The sequence below is a fragment of the Ostrinia nubilalis genome, chromosome 18 (genome assembly GCF_963855985.1).
Source record: "Ostrinia nubilalis chromosome 18, ilOstNubi1.1, whole genome shotgun sequence".
Taxonomy (NCBI): domain Eukaryota; kingdom Metazoa; phylum Arthropoda; class Insecta; order Lepidoptera; family Crambidae; genus Ostrinia; species Ostrinia nubilalis.
Genome location: NC_087105.1, coordinates 13,246,283 through 13,261,508, shown reverse-complemented (window position 1 = coordinate 13,261,508; position 15,226 = coordinate 13,246,283). Strand labels below are relative to the sequence as shown.

Genomic DNA, 15,226 nt, shown 5'->3' with positions numbered 1-15,226 from the left:
TTGAAAATATAAATACTAAATAATTTTGCATAATCACATGTGGTAAGAGATCCCTTGTATTTTGTTTACTTTAGAGTCATAATTATTATTGGTACACTTTCGAAACACACACGATGGCATTTTTTATTTATTTTGGTAAGAACACAGGAACTTACGGTGTGGTAAGCACGCGATTGCGCACGACGCAGGCCACACGAAGACTAAACACAAGACGTCCCAATTGGGACGTATTTGAGTATTCACAGCGCGAGCGCTTATAACATATCTGCTTTTGTTTTTATATAATATCATTGAAAATAATACAATACGTACACCATAAAGATAAATATTTTCAAAATAATGGATTTGAAAAAATTCTACATTGTACATCATAAAAACAATAATTCTTTGAAGGTTATGAGGGCCTATGTGTGCGTGAACTGTGTGTATGTGTGCGTGGACTTTATGTATGTATGTGTGCGTGTACTATGTATGTATGTGAGCGTTACGTACGTAGGTTAAGTACAGGGAATTTAACATCAGGCTGTCAATTAGTAGGCTCAAAAATTTGACAGAGAGGGTTCTCTATTTCCTATGTATTACTTTTCTCTATGGTCTTGCTCGTCTTGCCAGTGTTGCCAGAAGGTTACTTTTGTAACCTTTTAGGTTACTTTTGAACTGCGTTGGTTACTTTTAGGTTACACTAATGAAAAGGTTACTTTTAGGTGATTTTTCAGAAATTGTAGAATTAACTTTTACATGTTATTAAGTAAAAAATATTAATAGTGACAATTTAAAAATTATGTCATAAACTGCATTTAAACATGAATTTGATTTATTGTTTGTTAAAGAAAATGAAACGGTTTTATACGACCGGTCACTTTTATGGAATTTCGAATTTAGGTACACGATTGATGATCAATTGTATTAATCCATGAACAACCTTTACACAATCGCTTTGCACCCCCCCCCCCCCCCCCCCCCCCGTATGAAGGTTACTTTTTATGCAAAAAGGTTACATTTTTTTATATTTCTGGTAATTTCTGACAAGACCCGACTGGCAACACTGCGTCTTGCTGCTTTTGCATTTTGCTACTTTCAGCTACTTTTACAAAAAATTATAAATAATATGAACTTAATTTGAGATGACTTCTCAGTACAAGAAGTTTACTAGGTTAATAGCAAAGTGGCCTGTGGATAACACCAAAGGAGAAAGGTAAAAATCATCATAATAATAACATAACCTCTAAGACTTTAAAAACGGATCTATTCTTGTATTTTATGAAGTTTCCTTTGATTCTGATTTACAGGGACCTCGGAAAATTTATCAGAGATAAAGTAAAAGCTGCGTTTGAGTCATCAGATAAACAGAAACTAGATTCTGAGGTTTGCAGTCGCCAATACAACTCGTTGAATAAACTTGCAGACAACCATTACAAAAACAAATATAAACGCACACGAACCAGTACTGCAACAGGTCTAAGTGCTGAAGAGTGTAATTTAATCCTATCCGACGAAGTATTAACGTACTTAAAGGAAGAAAACAAAGGTTTCTTTAGCAAACTTTTAAAGAAAGATCAAAAATAATGCTGCGACACATAACGCGACTATACTTTCGTAGCACACCGAGTATAGCTCGTCGATGTAGTACAGAATCAGTAAAATACAAAGACCACAAACCTGTTATGTTGGATGAAGTTATAAAGCAACTTAACCCACAAGATAATGAAGTGTACATTGATATGACCTTTGGTGCTGGTGGACACACAAAAAGGATACTTGAGTCAGCAAACTGTAGGGTTATAGCCTTGGACAGAGATCCAATCGCCCATGAGAAAGCAAAGCAACTAGCAACTGAATATCCTAACAGAGTCACTCCATTACTTGGTAGGTTTAGCGAGCTACCAACACTTTTAAAAAATGAAGGCTATGGTCAATCAAGTATAGATGGAATACTATTCGATTTTGGTTGTTCCTCAATGCAATTAGATACAGGAGAGAGGGGGTTTTCAATAAGTAAAAATGGTTATTTAGACATGAGAATGGATGCTGGAAGAGATCCTGACCAGATCACAGCTAGAGAAGTGTTAGCAACAGCGAATGAGCAAGAGCTATACAAAATCTTCAAAGTGTATGGGGAAGAGAAGAAAGCTGCAAAAATTGCCCAAACTATCATCCATGCCAGGTATATGATAAAGAATATTGATACAACCAAAGAGTTGGTAGATGTTGTCAATTCCTGTACTCCAGATGAAGTGAGATTAGATAAGCTTCAAAGACCACAATCAAATGCGACCAAAGTCTTCCAAGCATTACGCATTTTTGTTAACAATGAGTTGAATGAACTGAACTATGGCATGGTACTTGCTAAATATTACTTGAAACTTAGCGGGAGGCTTGTTACTATTTGCTTTCACTCTTTAGAAGATACGATTGTAAAACGCCATATCGCTGGAAATATTATAAATGAAGTAGCAAATCCTGTGCCTCTAAAGTATCTCAATCCAACATTGGTACAGAACCAGGAAACTATAGATCAGTTCTTGGATACTCCTTGGAAGTCCATGACAAAACATGTGGAGGTACCAACAGAAGATGAAGTAGACTGTAACCCTAGAAGTAGAAGTGCAAGATTAAGAGCTGCAATCAAAGTAAAATAAATCTTCTGATTGAATAATTGAAAAATGTAGATGTTCCCCGATACTTTTAACTTATTTTATTGTAAAAATATATAAATATTAGTTAGTATTGTATCCTTTCTTTTATTTATTTGTTTATTTCAAGATATTGGTAATTGAGCTGAGTCCCAATCCCAATCCAAGAAGAAAATCTGCTTTATTCACCATACTTATTTGCAAAGGTTATTGAAAGAAAACAATGTATAAGTATGCATAGTTAAATTTATTGATCCTCTTATTATTGAAAATGGTAACTAATACTAATTTACTCTATGGATCCCTATGCTTATACTGACATTTTCAGCCCACCGGCGCGGCAAAAATAATATCTGTAGGTAGCCATTCATTTTCATTACTCTGTAATGAGACGAAGCTTACCTACATTTCGTCTCCCCTGAAAGTAGCTAACTACTAAATCACGTAAAGGTATACAATGACTAACGCTATAGACATTTCGAGACCTAAAATGCTTTTGTTTTTGCAAAGAAATTGATAATCCAGACTAGATAAATATGACCATAATCAATATCTAATTTACAGCATAGTAGAATTCTAATCAAATACCCTCAAAATATAAGTAAAGTAAGGTACAACATTAAAATAATTTCAAAACGAATACATTTAACTAAGGCCTGATAAAATTTTATCATTTGAGTATGATTAAAGGTTGGAATTAAATATAATAAGTATACATAGCAAGTTGGCAAATAATAACTTTTTACTCAACCATAGTGTCAATTATAGGCTCAACCTACACCAAATAAACCCTAACTGCAAAAATATGCATACATTTTTTATTTTCTACTTTAATAAGTTGAATACATATCTTTGCAACTAAGATAGACTTACTGTTCAACTAATTTATGGAAGATTGTGATTACCATTAATCTATGTCATTTCTAAGGAAGATTTTTATCATTAGGGAAAGACTTATCCATATCTCCCTGCCTCCAACTCTTCTGAACAATCCTGCCAGGAAGGCTCAGTTAAACAGTAGGCCTATAGACCAACTACATTACAACAATTCTGATTTCTATCCCTCTGTCTAATACCTGTGCTAATACTACAAACAACATTAACCAAACAATATCTTATTGTGTTGATTTCCTGAAAATACTATTTACACAACTATAAATATATCATGAAGTATTTAAAATAAATAAACTTTTCAACCATCTTCAGCGATATAATTCAGTTTCCATACATAAATAATGGGTTCAGTCAGAGCAAGCTAGTTGCTTGGAAATGCCATAATAAAAAAACTTATACATCAATTAAAAAGCATATATACCCACTAGTTGGAATGTGGCCAAAGGTACTGGTAGCGTATTACGCACAAATGACATGGCAGTGGAAAAACAAACATTTCATAGCATGACTATAATCTAATAATAACTCATGGAAAATAAAATAAAACTGAAAATACATTATGCATCATAACTGCCGACTTTCTCTTTAGCATTATCTTAATCCAGTGATAAGAATAATGACATCATGTTAATGCAATATCCATTAAAATATTGTGGCTATCAATCCTAAACACACTACTAAGGCCTGCAAACTTCTAACTATTGATGCCACAATATCTTGTTTGGTATCTACTCTAGAAGCCATTTTGAGTCAAAATCATAGGACCACACGGAGATACAAACATACTCAGTAATACAATTAAAATATAAAAGATAATCTGATTTATTTAATAATTTTTTGAACTGTCTGATATGCCAGGAGTCGAAGAATATATTTTAGGAATAATTTTAAGAAGGTAATTTATTCATATTATTAAGATGGCTAAGTTAAGCAGTTCTGAAGTAAATAAGAACTTTATGTTAAGAAATTGAATGGTGGGCAACAAGGGACATATACCCCATGACTTTATTGGAACTTTATTGAACTGGCTAGGCTTGGATGGATAATTCAATAATCCTTGTATAGCACAATGAGATGGAGTTGTTTACTTTCCATGTCATTTCATCTGTATTTTCATAAACAAATAGCCAGTTTTGTGTTGACAAGCCTTTAGGTAAACACGAATTTGAATGGGCTTGGTGATGATACATCAGTAATGCAAATGCGCATTACACATCAAGCATTGAGTGACATTCAAAGGCGTTGAGGTCATCATGGGCGTATTAAAGAGGGGGCAGCTTCCCCTTTGTAAATACCACAACCCGGCAGCATACCTAACTGTCAAATGCCCGTTTTCACCATCAATCCCTAATTTTTAGGTGACCCCTATAGTAACAAATAATAGGAATTTTGTTGTCATAGGGGTCACTTAAAAATTAGGGATGATGGTGAAAACGGGCGTAAGCCTGGGAGAGCCAGGCCTTAAAAATTTTGCTCTCTCCTAATTTCAAAATCACTCTCCCCTCTCCTGGGCCAGACTGGTCCCCCCCCTGTCCATATTATTCCCCTGGCTTAGAAGCTGGCTTACTCCCATTGGTAGGTGCATCTTCCAATGATAATATAGCTGCCCCTCTCCCCTGGGTCATACTGCCCCCTCCCCTCGTCCAGACTACTTTCCCCTGTCCATACTATTCCCCTAGCTTAGAAGTTGGGCACGCCCATTGTTGATGCATCCAACGATAATAACTCCTCGTGTATAATCACTAAACGCACTGCACTGTACACTACACTTTGGTCCGCTTGTCTTCGTGTTATGTCCTGTTGACGGACGACAGTACGTTGGCTTTAGCTCGGTCGGTGGCGGCGGCGGCGGCGTCGCGCATTTCCTTGAGAGTGTGACTGACGGGCGCTAAGCTGTGCTGGGAAGCTGGACGCGGGAACATGCTGTTTAGGACGTGGTTGAAACCGTTCACCTGGAAGAACAAATGTTTTAGTTATTATACAGCTTTATTTCTCTCTTTCTGCAGGAAGCTGATCCTTAATTTCGTTCGTTCGTTTCAGCCAAATGACGTCCATTGCTGGACAAAGGCCTCCCCTGAGGCTTTCTATAATGAAAGGTCCTGCGCTGCCCGCATCCATCCACCTCCCGCGACCTTCACCAGGTCTTGCAGGAGAACCAAAGTGACATAGCCTGCAGAATCGCTAAAATCAAGTAGCAGTGGGTGGGGCACATAGGTCATATAGCTGATGGCTGCTGGAGCAGGAAAGTTCTTGAGTGGCGACCACGAGCCGGAAGACGTAGCGTGGGCAGGCCTCCTCTCACTAGGTGGACTGACGATCTAGATCCTTAATTTAGACGGTCCTAAATTCCTAATCCTAAATTCTTTAGAAATTTCCATCGATGTAAACAAACACTTCTGCACACAATTACACTATAATACTCACGTTTTCTTAATATCATACACATTATTTCACAAGCTCATGAAACCAACTTTATTCTCATGATGAAACAAATATGAAATCTAACATTGAAAATAAATATTTTAACAAAATATTTGGATGGTGAAAATTTGTGCTTCATGTTAAAATGTCAAATCGACATTTGACGTTTAAATTTAGGTCCTATCTCTGGAAAATCTGTAAGTCATAGACAATATTCATAGATACTAATCTGTAAATTTTATCGATTTTATTTCAAGTATTCAATTATTTCAATTACCAATTACTTTGATAATATTAATTTAAAATAAAATATAAACGAGGTTATATTCAACAAAGTATTTTTTCTTCATTGAATGCAACGACACACTTTGCGAAGAAGTCTTTTAATTCAGCTTTATTATACAGACGAGTGTCACATAGAAAAGGCCTTTCGACCACTTTTCAACTGGTTTATAATTTTATTGTGCACTTTGTCTAGACCCACAGTATAATTTAAATTATATTTCCTTAACAAATAAAAAAGGGAAAATTAAAATTTCTTTGATTAAGAAGATCCTATTTTGACGATCACATTACTGATCTCAACATCAATCAGAAGAGGGATTGATATTAATAATTAATACAAACGATCTTTGAAAATCTAATAATCGTCTGTTGCAGTCCGTCCGTACATGACATTTACAGAATTGCGATTAACGAGAGATTTTGTCGCATCACTAGTAGATCAACTGACATAGACTAAAAATTCGTCAATGTCAGTTGGCCATATTTGTTTACATTTAGGGAAATTTCTAAAGAACTAAGGTATATATTTTTCTGATTTCAGTTGACTGTAAAATGCAACTTTTTATAGCTATAAAATAAATTAAAAAATATGTCCACAGTTGGCGAAATAAAAAGTGACGTAAGTGTGCTATTTTTTTGGAAGAGAGAGAAGAATTAAAAGTATTAAATTGACATGAATATGCCTGCTAATGCGCTCTTCTCATCATCAAAGTTCGTTCATCAACAGTAGCAAAAAAAATATTCTGCCAAGTGTTTATATGTTCTTATTTATTTTGTTGATACTTCGAAATTCCTACTAACCCAATATTCAGTAAACAATGATAACAACAATCGTACCTACACCTCTTAATGACGTTGGCCATTGAAATAATCAGTAGGTTATTCACGTCAGATATATTCACTAAGTGTACTTTCACTATCTTATCAGCAAAATGCAAATTCAATATTTTTATTTACAAAACACAAGCTTCATAGTATTTTATCTGATTTTTACTTCTACAACAGTACAAATATAGACGACAAGTACACGAGTCTTTTACCAAGCTAATACCATTGCTCCTCATTAGTTAGATCAGTGTTTTTCAACCTTTTTCATGACACGACCCCCTAGTATGAAAAAATTCGACCGTTCGCTTTTTTTTCATGCATTTTATAATGTTGCAAAGATGTTTGTAGGGACCGAATACTTTAATCCATACACCATTCATAGAATTTTGCCCCCAGGGGGTCGCGACCCACAGGTTGAAAAACACTTGAGTTAGATGAAGGATACTCCCTAAAAAGCTCAATGCTGATTCAAATGTAATCCTATAACTCAGAAACTTCAGCTTGGATCCACAATATCAAATCACGTCTTAGCAGCCATTCTAAATAATCTTCCAATTTAGACGTTTCGTGTCGGACGTTTGCCGTGCGTATGAAAAATCGTGCGTTTGCAGGACCGCATACCATTTATGCCAACTGTATCGGAATAAAATTGGCAATTACCAATAGTTAGTGCCCTTAAGTATATTATGCTTCTTACCATCTGGTTGCAGTTCTTCCTGAACCTCTCGACGCCGAATGCTCGGATAGCTCGCGAGAAGCCGAACACCTGTGAGTCGATCCAGGCCGATCGCCGCGCCACCGTCTGGCCCGGGCCTGCCGAGCGGTATTCCACGCGCTCCACCACGCTCTGGGAAACGAATTACGAGTGTTTTTGAAACAATATGGGTATTGGTAAGGTTGCCATCTCTAAACTTGGCCAACCAGCCCCATAGACAAAATGCACTTTTTGATCGAATCGAAAATCGAATCCGTCAAAACTCCATACAAAAAAAGGCTTTTCGACCACTTCGACTGCTTTGCGATTAAAATGTGCACTTTGTCTATAGACCCTCTGGACAAGACGCGTGAAATCAACGGATTTTGGAACACTTGCACACACTTTAGTTGCGTCGCCCGACATCGGTCAAGACTTGAAATTTTGAAACCCGAAAAATAAATAAAACCCTAACTAAACCGACGCTCCTCAGACCCCTCTAAACTAGGACAAATCTGGAGAAACCTAATAGTGATAACTCCAGCTAAACTAATAAAGGGTGATGAAAAAAGGATTCTACTGCTCAAAAACAACACGTTAGCCAAGAGAATAATAAAGTTATATTTAAAAAAAAAAAAAACATTTCCTTCATATTGAGCGTTTAACTTGTGCAGCAGAAAAACCTTGAAGCACGAACATAATTAAAAAAACATAACCCTTCTTCTGGCCCAGTCGGCTAAAAAGGCCGCCAATAATTAATTTTCTTTTTTGATGCTCAATGGTGCGTATTTATAGCACAATGCAAATGATGAGTCGTCGAAGTCAATAAAAGGGCGAACTAATCAAGTCTGACAATAACACAAGAAGTTAGGAGTTATGGAGATATAAGAGAAACACTAAGTGGAATTTATTTATAGCTCACAGGATGGCGTGGGTCTAGCTAGCCAGACATATTAGGGTTCTAGAAAGGTCTTTGCTGTTTTATGAATGGTTGTATGTATGAATGGAATGGCATTTTTTAGTCAATCCACTCGCGATATATTTTTGACGTACTGAAATTGATTTAAAATACTTTTCATCTAGTAAACAGATGGGTGCAGATCATTTCTAAATCGTATCTTCCAATAAGTAATGTATGGTGTTCCTGTGTATAATGTGCCTAACTAGCCCTGCCTAAACACAACAGCAATATTTCATGTACCATTCAAATGTTTCGTGCCGTGACGAGGTTGCATGCGATGGAATCGCTAATTCGTCAATAATTAAAAACAGCATGCTAAGGTGAAACACTTTAGAAACTAATCGATTTCGTAATAACGATTTGATAAGCAATTCATAATAGACGTTTCTAGTTAAGAAATCCTCAGCTTATGGAAAATATTTGTATCAAAATAACAATAAATAATAATGCTTACCATAACTTTAGTGTATCCCAAATTCCTGGTGTATGTCACCAGAACCTTCTGCTTTGGATCCACAACACTCTCCTCGATGATCTTGACTGACTTAGCATTGAAGAATCTACAATCAATAATAAATAAACGTGAGATGAATCATACTTTAAATTTTAAATGATGAGTATGGTACAATTTTAACACAAATTTTACATGCCAAATCTTGGCAAAACATGTTGACTGACACATTTCTAAAACTGTAAGACCAACTCATATTGCTTTGTAATGTTTTCACATGTTTATGGAAATATTGATTTCCTGTAAATATCTATTTAATATCTTCTTTACATAACACATATTGACAAAGAGATATGCATTGCTTATACCTAAACCTACAGTATGAATATTGAAAAAAATTGTGTTAACTATGCAAATTAATTCATGTGTCATTCCATCTGATTCATCAGAATTATTCCTTTAAAAATAACAGGGTAAACAAAAACAAAATGAACCAGATAAACATTTTTACACACATGATGATGTTAATAAGTTCTAAGAATGATTATCCACTCACTTATCAATATTGATAAACAAAAGTTGTATAACTTTATTACATACATTTTTATCTTTGAATTTATTTAATCAGCCACTTGAGTTTACACTCCCCTCACCCCCATAGTTTTGTGTATTGGAACTAAGTTTCATTGTTTTTAAATAATCTAGAATATAACAAAAGAAATAATGACATCATTTGCTTATAACTGCTAATATTTAAAATCACCCCTATGACAATATCTTAAGGATAAAATGCTTATGGATGGGGGCCTTGTATTTCTAAAAATATCAAACTAAGTGAGAAAATCTAATCAATCACTAGCCCCATCATCTTCTATATTCAGTGCTTTCATCATGAAAACAAGAAACAAACACATTACTGTAAAATAATGATTTGATACACACCTCTCACCCCACTTAGGGACCCTGTTGGTCTTGGTAAGGAGCCGCTTTGTGTACAGGCAGCCATCTTTCACTTGTCTGCTCCATGTGTCCTCAGATAAAACATGGGTGCTAGAAGGAAAAAACAAAGTAATACTATTTGCTTTTCCTGTCACTCTTTGAAAACAAAACAATGAGTGTTTTTTCATGACTTATGGATAAAAAATTTGGACTAATTTAATACTAATGATAAATAAAATGTTGATGTGGTGACTCAGAAAAATCATCCAGTTTTAACATTAAGTTGTTAATCATGTTTACCATCAGTACAGTCATATTTACAAGTTTTCAAGTAATAAATAAAGTAGTAGTGATAGTAAACTGACAAGGTAAATAAGATTTTTTATTAACAAAGTTAGTAAACAAACAAGGGTCAAGGTGACTTTATAATTCCAAGGTTGCAATAGGCCTAAACAAAACAAGGAAAGGTCCAATTTTGCAAGGCCCATCTTTGTTATTGTATGTAAAATTGAATGTTGCTCACCTTTGAGGGTTGGGGTACCTCTTCCAATACCCACAGGCCACTTGGTCCCAACTGAAGTTAAATGTTGCAGTGTTTTCGTAATATCTTGCCATTTTTATTCACTTTTGTTACCTTATTACTGGAATGATATTCAGGAGGGCTAAAATCAACAGGACACCATGCTCGATGCTTGCAAAAAAACCTGCCGAACCACGGAAACTGTTAATGCGATCGAATAACAATTTTGACATGTACTTATGTATGTATTCTATGAGTAGGTAATATCGGATTACATAAACTAAAAAGTAGGTCACAGTTTGACTTTGTATTAACTAATTAAAAGTTATGAGTCTGGCAAGCGTGGGCACAAAGGCTTTTGTGATGATCGTCACGTACTCGTTAGGTAAGGCATGAAGTAAACACCGAGTGGACAACTAATTTGAACTTGAAGGACAAACTCGGTTATTCGATATGGGTTATTGATGGTGACGCTAATGACTACAATGCAGCACGGCAATTAATCACAGCAGATCACATGATCGAATTACATACAAAAAACACATGTTCACACAGTAAATTATGAAAAAATATTAACCTACCACTACGCCGGAGGCACTTTTTAAATTGCAATTTATTGCTTCACGAACCAATGCTGCCACTTTGTTAAGGCCACCGATAGTCTCCTCAGGGCCTATTTTACACGAGAGGGAATCGTTTCGGCCGCGAAGCACATGTTATCATTCATACATAGAGAAAAGTAATACATAGGAAATAGAGAACCCTCTCTGTCAAATTTTTGAACCTACTAATTGACAGCCTGGTGTTAAATTCCCTGTACTTAACCTACGTACGTAACGCTCACATACATACATAGTCCACGCACACATACATACATAAAGTCCACGCACACATACACACAGTTCACGCACACATAGGCCCTCATAACCTTCAAAGAATTATTGTTTTTTTGATGTACAATGTAGAATTTTTTCAAATCCATTATTTTGAAAGTAATTATCTTTATGGTGTACGTATTGTATTATTTTCAAAACAATGGATTTGGAAAAATTCTACATTGCACATGGAAATGCAAATAAACAAAAACTTTTCAATTTAATAATTTTACTTTATTTATGAACACACATAATATTATACACCAAAAGCGTCTTTTCGCAAAGTTTTCAACAACACTAAAAAAGCATTTGCACTTTGAGAAAACTCAGATCACTTGTGAACATAACAGAAAGTTTCTTCGCGATTCACGAAGGAACGAACAAAACTCCGATGAACCAGAACAGCAGCAGGTACGAAGGAATGAACTTGAATTTGACTCGACTCTTCAATACTTTAATAGGGCCACAGAACTCATAAACGATGGCTAAGAAAACAAGAATGCATTCAACCTAACAAAAACAACACCGGCCATTTTGGAGGAAAAACAAAGTTGCCATATGTTAAATAGTAATTTCTACTACTCTATTATGTAAATTATAACAAAAAATGTCACCGTTCAGTTTTAAATTAAAACAAATTAATTTCATTTTAAAAAAAGTTTTCACATTGTAATTAACAATATTCTGAAATATATTTTAATTAAGAAAAAAATGAAAATATGAAGGAAACAGGAGCAGCGACATCTAAAGCGTTTTAGGGTAGTTAAAAAGTATTGCTTCCTCATTGTTATAGCATTGCTGCAAAATCTGAAAAGCTTTTAAATATTTTAAGATGTGTTTCTGGAGTCTGGTGGGGTGCTCACCCAGCGTCATTAAGACTTTTATACAATGCTATTATAAGAAGTGTACTTGACTATGGCAGTTTCTATCTAGAGCCTTGTAATTTAGTTGGTTTAAGTAAATTGGATGCGATTCAATCTAAAGCGCTAAGGATTATAGCTGGTGCTATGAAATCGAGTCCAATCAATGCCTTGCAAGCTGAATGTGTTGAGCCCCCATTGAAATTACGCCGCCAATATTTATGTGACAAGTATCTTTTCCGTGTACTTCAATTTGCTGACCATCCTATATATAGCAAACTCAACAGACTTAATGATTTAATTGATACTTCCTCTTATTGGTCACGTAAATCTCCTCCTTGTGTGATTATTAGTTTTCGTAAATTTATATCAATCCAAGCCCCAGTCCACAGATCCTCCTTTCTTCCGATATTTTCTGTAAATTTTGAATCCCTTATTCTTACTCCGACAATTCATTTCAACCTAGACATACATAAGGATGACTACAATGCTAACATTAAGTTCAATCAGATCGTAGACGAACACTGGGGCGATTGGCATCATATCTATTGCGATGCATCTAAGCACTCTCCAACGGGTCATGTTGGCGTTGGCGCATACCATAAACAATATCATATTGTCCAGAAAATAAAACTCCGTCCAGAATCATCAGTCTTTACAGGAGAATGTTTTGGACTGTTTAAGGCTTTAGAGTATGCTCTCCTTATGAAATTAAACACAACTGTAATATTTTGTGACTCTAAAAGTGCTTTGCAGGCATTACATAAATTTCCATTTAAGAACAATACTAATTATCCTATTATTACAGAATGCAGGAAATTACTTCACAAATGTAGTCTTAACAGTCATTTAATTAACTTTGCGTGGATTCCTAGTCATACCAATATTCCAGGAAATGATAAAGCTGATAAGCTGGCCAATGAAGCGGTTGAGTGTGGAGATATACATCCGTACACAAATTATTGCCATGACTTAACGGCAGCCCTTCCCAAAGCTTATCTCAAATCTGCCTGGGATGAGAATTGGGAGTTCACTAGCCAATCTAAGGGGAAACATTACAAGCTCATTCAACCATCCATCCTTTGTAAACCATGGTTTGTTAAAATTAATCTTTCCAAAACAGTTACTACCATTTTAACTAGAATGCGACTTGGTCACGTGTGCACTCCAGCACACTTGGCTAAAATTCATGTACTTGATTATGATTCGTGCACTTGTGGTTCTGGCGTCGGAGACTTAAATCACATATTTTTTTACTGTTGCCTATATGATCGTTCCTCTTTTATTAGTTCTCTTTTAGCCATTAAAATTCCTTTTCCTACATCCATCACTTGCCTATTATATACCAATAACATTGATGTTTATAATATCCTAGCCGAATTTATTACCCATAATAATATAAAATTGTAAATAGTAATGTATATTGTACTTATGTAAATATTATTTTATTTTTATTATTTTGTACTTATATCACACCTAAATTGATCCTATGAAAACCATCCTTTGTTCCGTTTCCTTCCGTAATTGATTCGTTTCCCTACCTTTTAACTTTAACCCAATCCCACCCTGTCTAAACGCAATGTCCGCAAAACTTATGGCAAAACTGAACGCAAAAATCAAGAACCCCGTCGTGGCTAAACGCAATCCGCGAGAGCCATAAAGAAGAAAAAAAAAAAAAAAAGTATTGGAATTTATCGACTGAAGTCGCTGTTTGGAAGCAAGTTTGATCGTAGTATGGAAGTTTCCGTACCCTGCATTCATATTTTGAGGTGTTTTTGATAAAAATTTTGATAACCATTGACAGATAAACCTTCGAGACAAAGTCCACGGACGTCAACAACCACAGATTAGACAGAATTCAGCCAACAAAGACAAAATTCCGGAAGTCGTTTTTTTCTTAATATAGAATCATAGACAACAACACCAATAAGTCGTAGCAATAACTGTTGCATTACAAGATGGCAATGTGCCAACCATGAAGCTAAAGATAAAAATGGAGGGCAGAGTTGGAACAAAAACTTGAGTCAAATACCTACTTATATCTATCTCGCTCTCTGCGGCCCTACCTCTCTTTTTAGTGTGAACTGTAGTATTGCTATCTTCTGATTTAAATCTCCTTGTAAATTCTTTGAAATAGCCAATTCACTAACCAAATCAGAAGTTAAACAAATAAATAATTAATATTTGAAACTAAGATTAGCTAGTTAAATAAAAAATCACAAAATTGTCGGCCATTTAGGCTTAATGTGTTGGCGAATCAGGGAATTACAATCCCAATTCCTGGGTAATCGGTACCATGTGGCAACATCGGCCCAATCCGGCCCATCATGGCGGTTGTTTACTATTTTGTTTATTAAGCAGTTAATTTCGTTTGAGATTGTTTACAGGAAATAATCATTGTTTTATCACAAGAATTGGTGCAAAATTTTGTAGTGCGTGGTTGCGGTAGTACGTGGTGTCCTGGAAGTGACATAAGATTCCACGCGTAAGTGTTTATTTCGTGATTTCCGACATTGGATCATTGTAAACATTTTTCACATTTTTTACAGTAATTTCTTCCTAAAACGTTTTACCACTAATTACACTTATCATTTTTAATGATACCTATGTCAAGAAATAAAGATTTTACATTGGTTTCATTGAATTTGAGCAATTTTATATTTTTTGTTTATTTAGAAAGAGCGAGTCTGCCCACAGAGAGCGAGATAGTGATACTTAGTTTGTGCTTCAAGTAGGTATTCGGAGTGTGGCCTCCATTTTTATCTGTAGCTTCATGGTGCCAACCGCGTGAGCCACAGACATAATTGTGGCGTTAGCCATAAAAAGTAAAAAACATTTTGGCGTCAATTTTCAAAAACATCTCAA

General features: G+C 35.3%; 2 protein-coding genes across 4 annotated transcripts; one reads left to right on the top strand and one right to left on the bottom strand.

Moving 5' to 3' along the window:
- The first annotated feature begins 1,055 nt into the window (after positions 1-1,055).
- LOC135080436 (probable methyltransferase-like protein 15 homolog) lies at positions 1,056-2,732 on the top strand. Of its 2 annotated transcripts, XM_063975072.1 has the most exons (3): positions 1,056-1,195; positions 1,290-1,537; positions 1,615-2,732. In XM_063975072.1, the coding sequence occupies exons 1-3, from the start codon at positions 1,125-1,127 to the stop codon at positions 2,637-2,639; spliced, it is 1,344 nt and encodes a 447-aa protein (XP_063831142.1). In that variant the 5' UTR covers positions 1,056-1,124; the 3' UTR covers positions 2,640-2,732. The 2 variants fall into 2 exon arrangements, with proteins under 2 accessions (XP_063831142.1, XP_063831141.1); XM_063975071.1 differs by having other exon boundaries at positions 1,290-1,657.
- Positions 2,733-4,252: 1,520 nt separating this feature from the next.
- Positions 4,253-11,351, bottom strand: LOC135080777 (protein preli-like). Of its 2 annotated transcripts, none has more exons than XM_063975503.1 (6): positions 11,204-11,351; positions 10,630-10,810; positions 10,110-10,217; positions 9,171-9,276; positions 7,759-7,908; positions 4,253-5,479 (listed from the first exon to the last, which is right to left on the bottom strand). In XM_063975503.1, the coding sequence occupies exons 2-6, from the start codon at positions 10,719-10,721 to the stop codon at positions 5,318-5,320; spliced, it is 618 nt and encodes a 205-aa protein (XP_063831573.1). In that variant the 5' UTR covers positions 10,722-10,810; positions 11,204-11,351; the 3' UTR covers positions 4,253-5,317. The 2 variants fall into 2 exon arrangements, with proteins under 2 accessions (XP_063831573.1, XP_063831572.1); XM_063975502.1 differs by having other exon boundaries at positions 11,208-11,351.
- Positions 11,352-15,226: the final 3,875 nt, after the last annotated feature.

Bases quoted from the DNA above. Each gene is read 5' to 3' on its own strand.
- LOC135080436 (XM_063975072.1), top strand. From the start codon at position 1,125: ATGACTTCTCAGTACAAGAAGTTTACTAGGTTAATAGCAAAGTGGCCT. The intron at 1,196-1,289 runs GTAAAAATCATC...TCTGATTTACAG, and splicing joins GATAACACCAAAGGAGAAAG to GGACCTCGGAAAATTTATCA. The intron at 1,538-1,614 runs GCAAACTTTTAA...CACCGAGTATAG, and splicing joins AGAAAACAAAGGTTTCTTTA to CTCGTCGATGTAGTACAGAA.
- LOC135080777 (XM_063975503.1), bottom strand. From the start codon at position 10,721: ATGGCAAGATATTACGAAAACACTGCAACATTTAACTTCAGTTGGGAC. The intron at 7,909-9,170 runs GTAAGCATTATT...TTCGTTTCCCAG, and splicing joins TGGGATACACTAAAGTTATG to AGCGTGGTGGAGCGCGTGGA. The intron at 5,480-7,758 runs GTAAGAAGCATA...TTGTTCTTCCAG, and splicing joins GGAAGAACTGCAACCAGATG to GTGAACGGTTTCAACCACGT.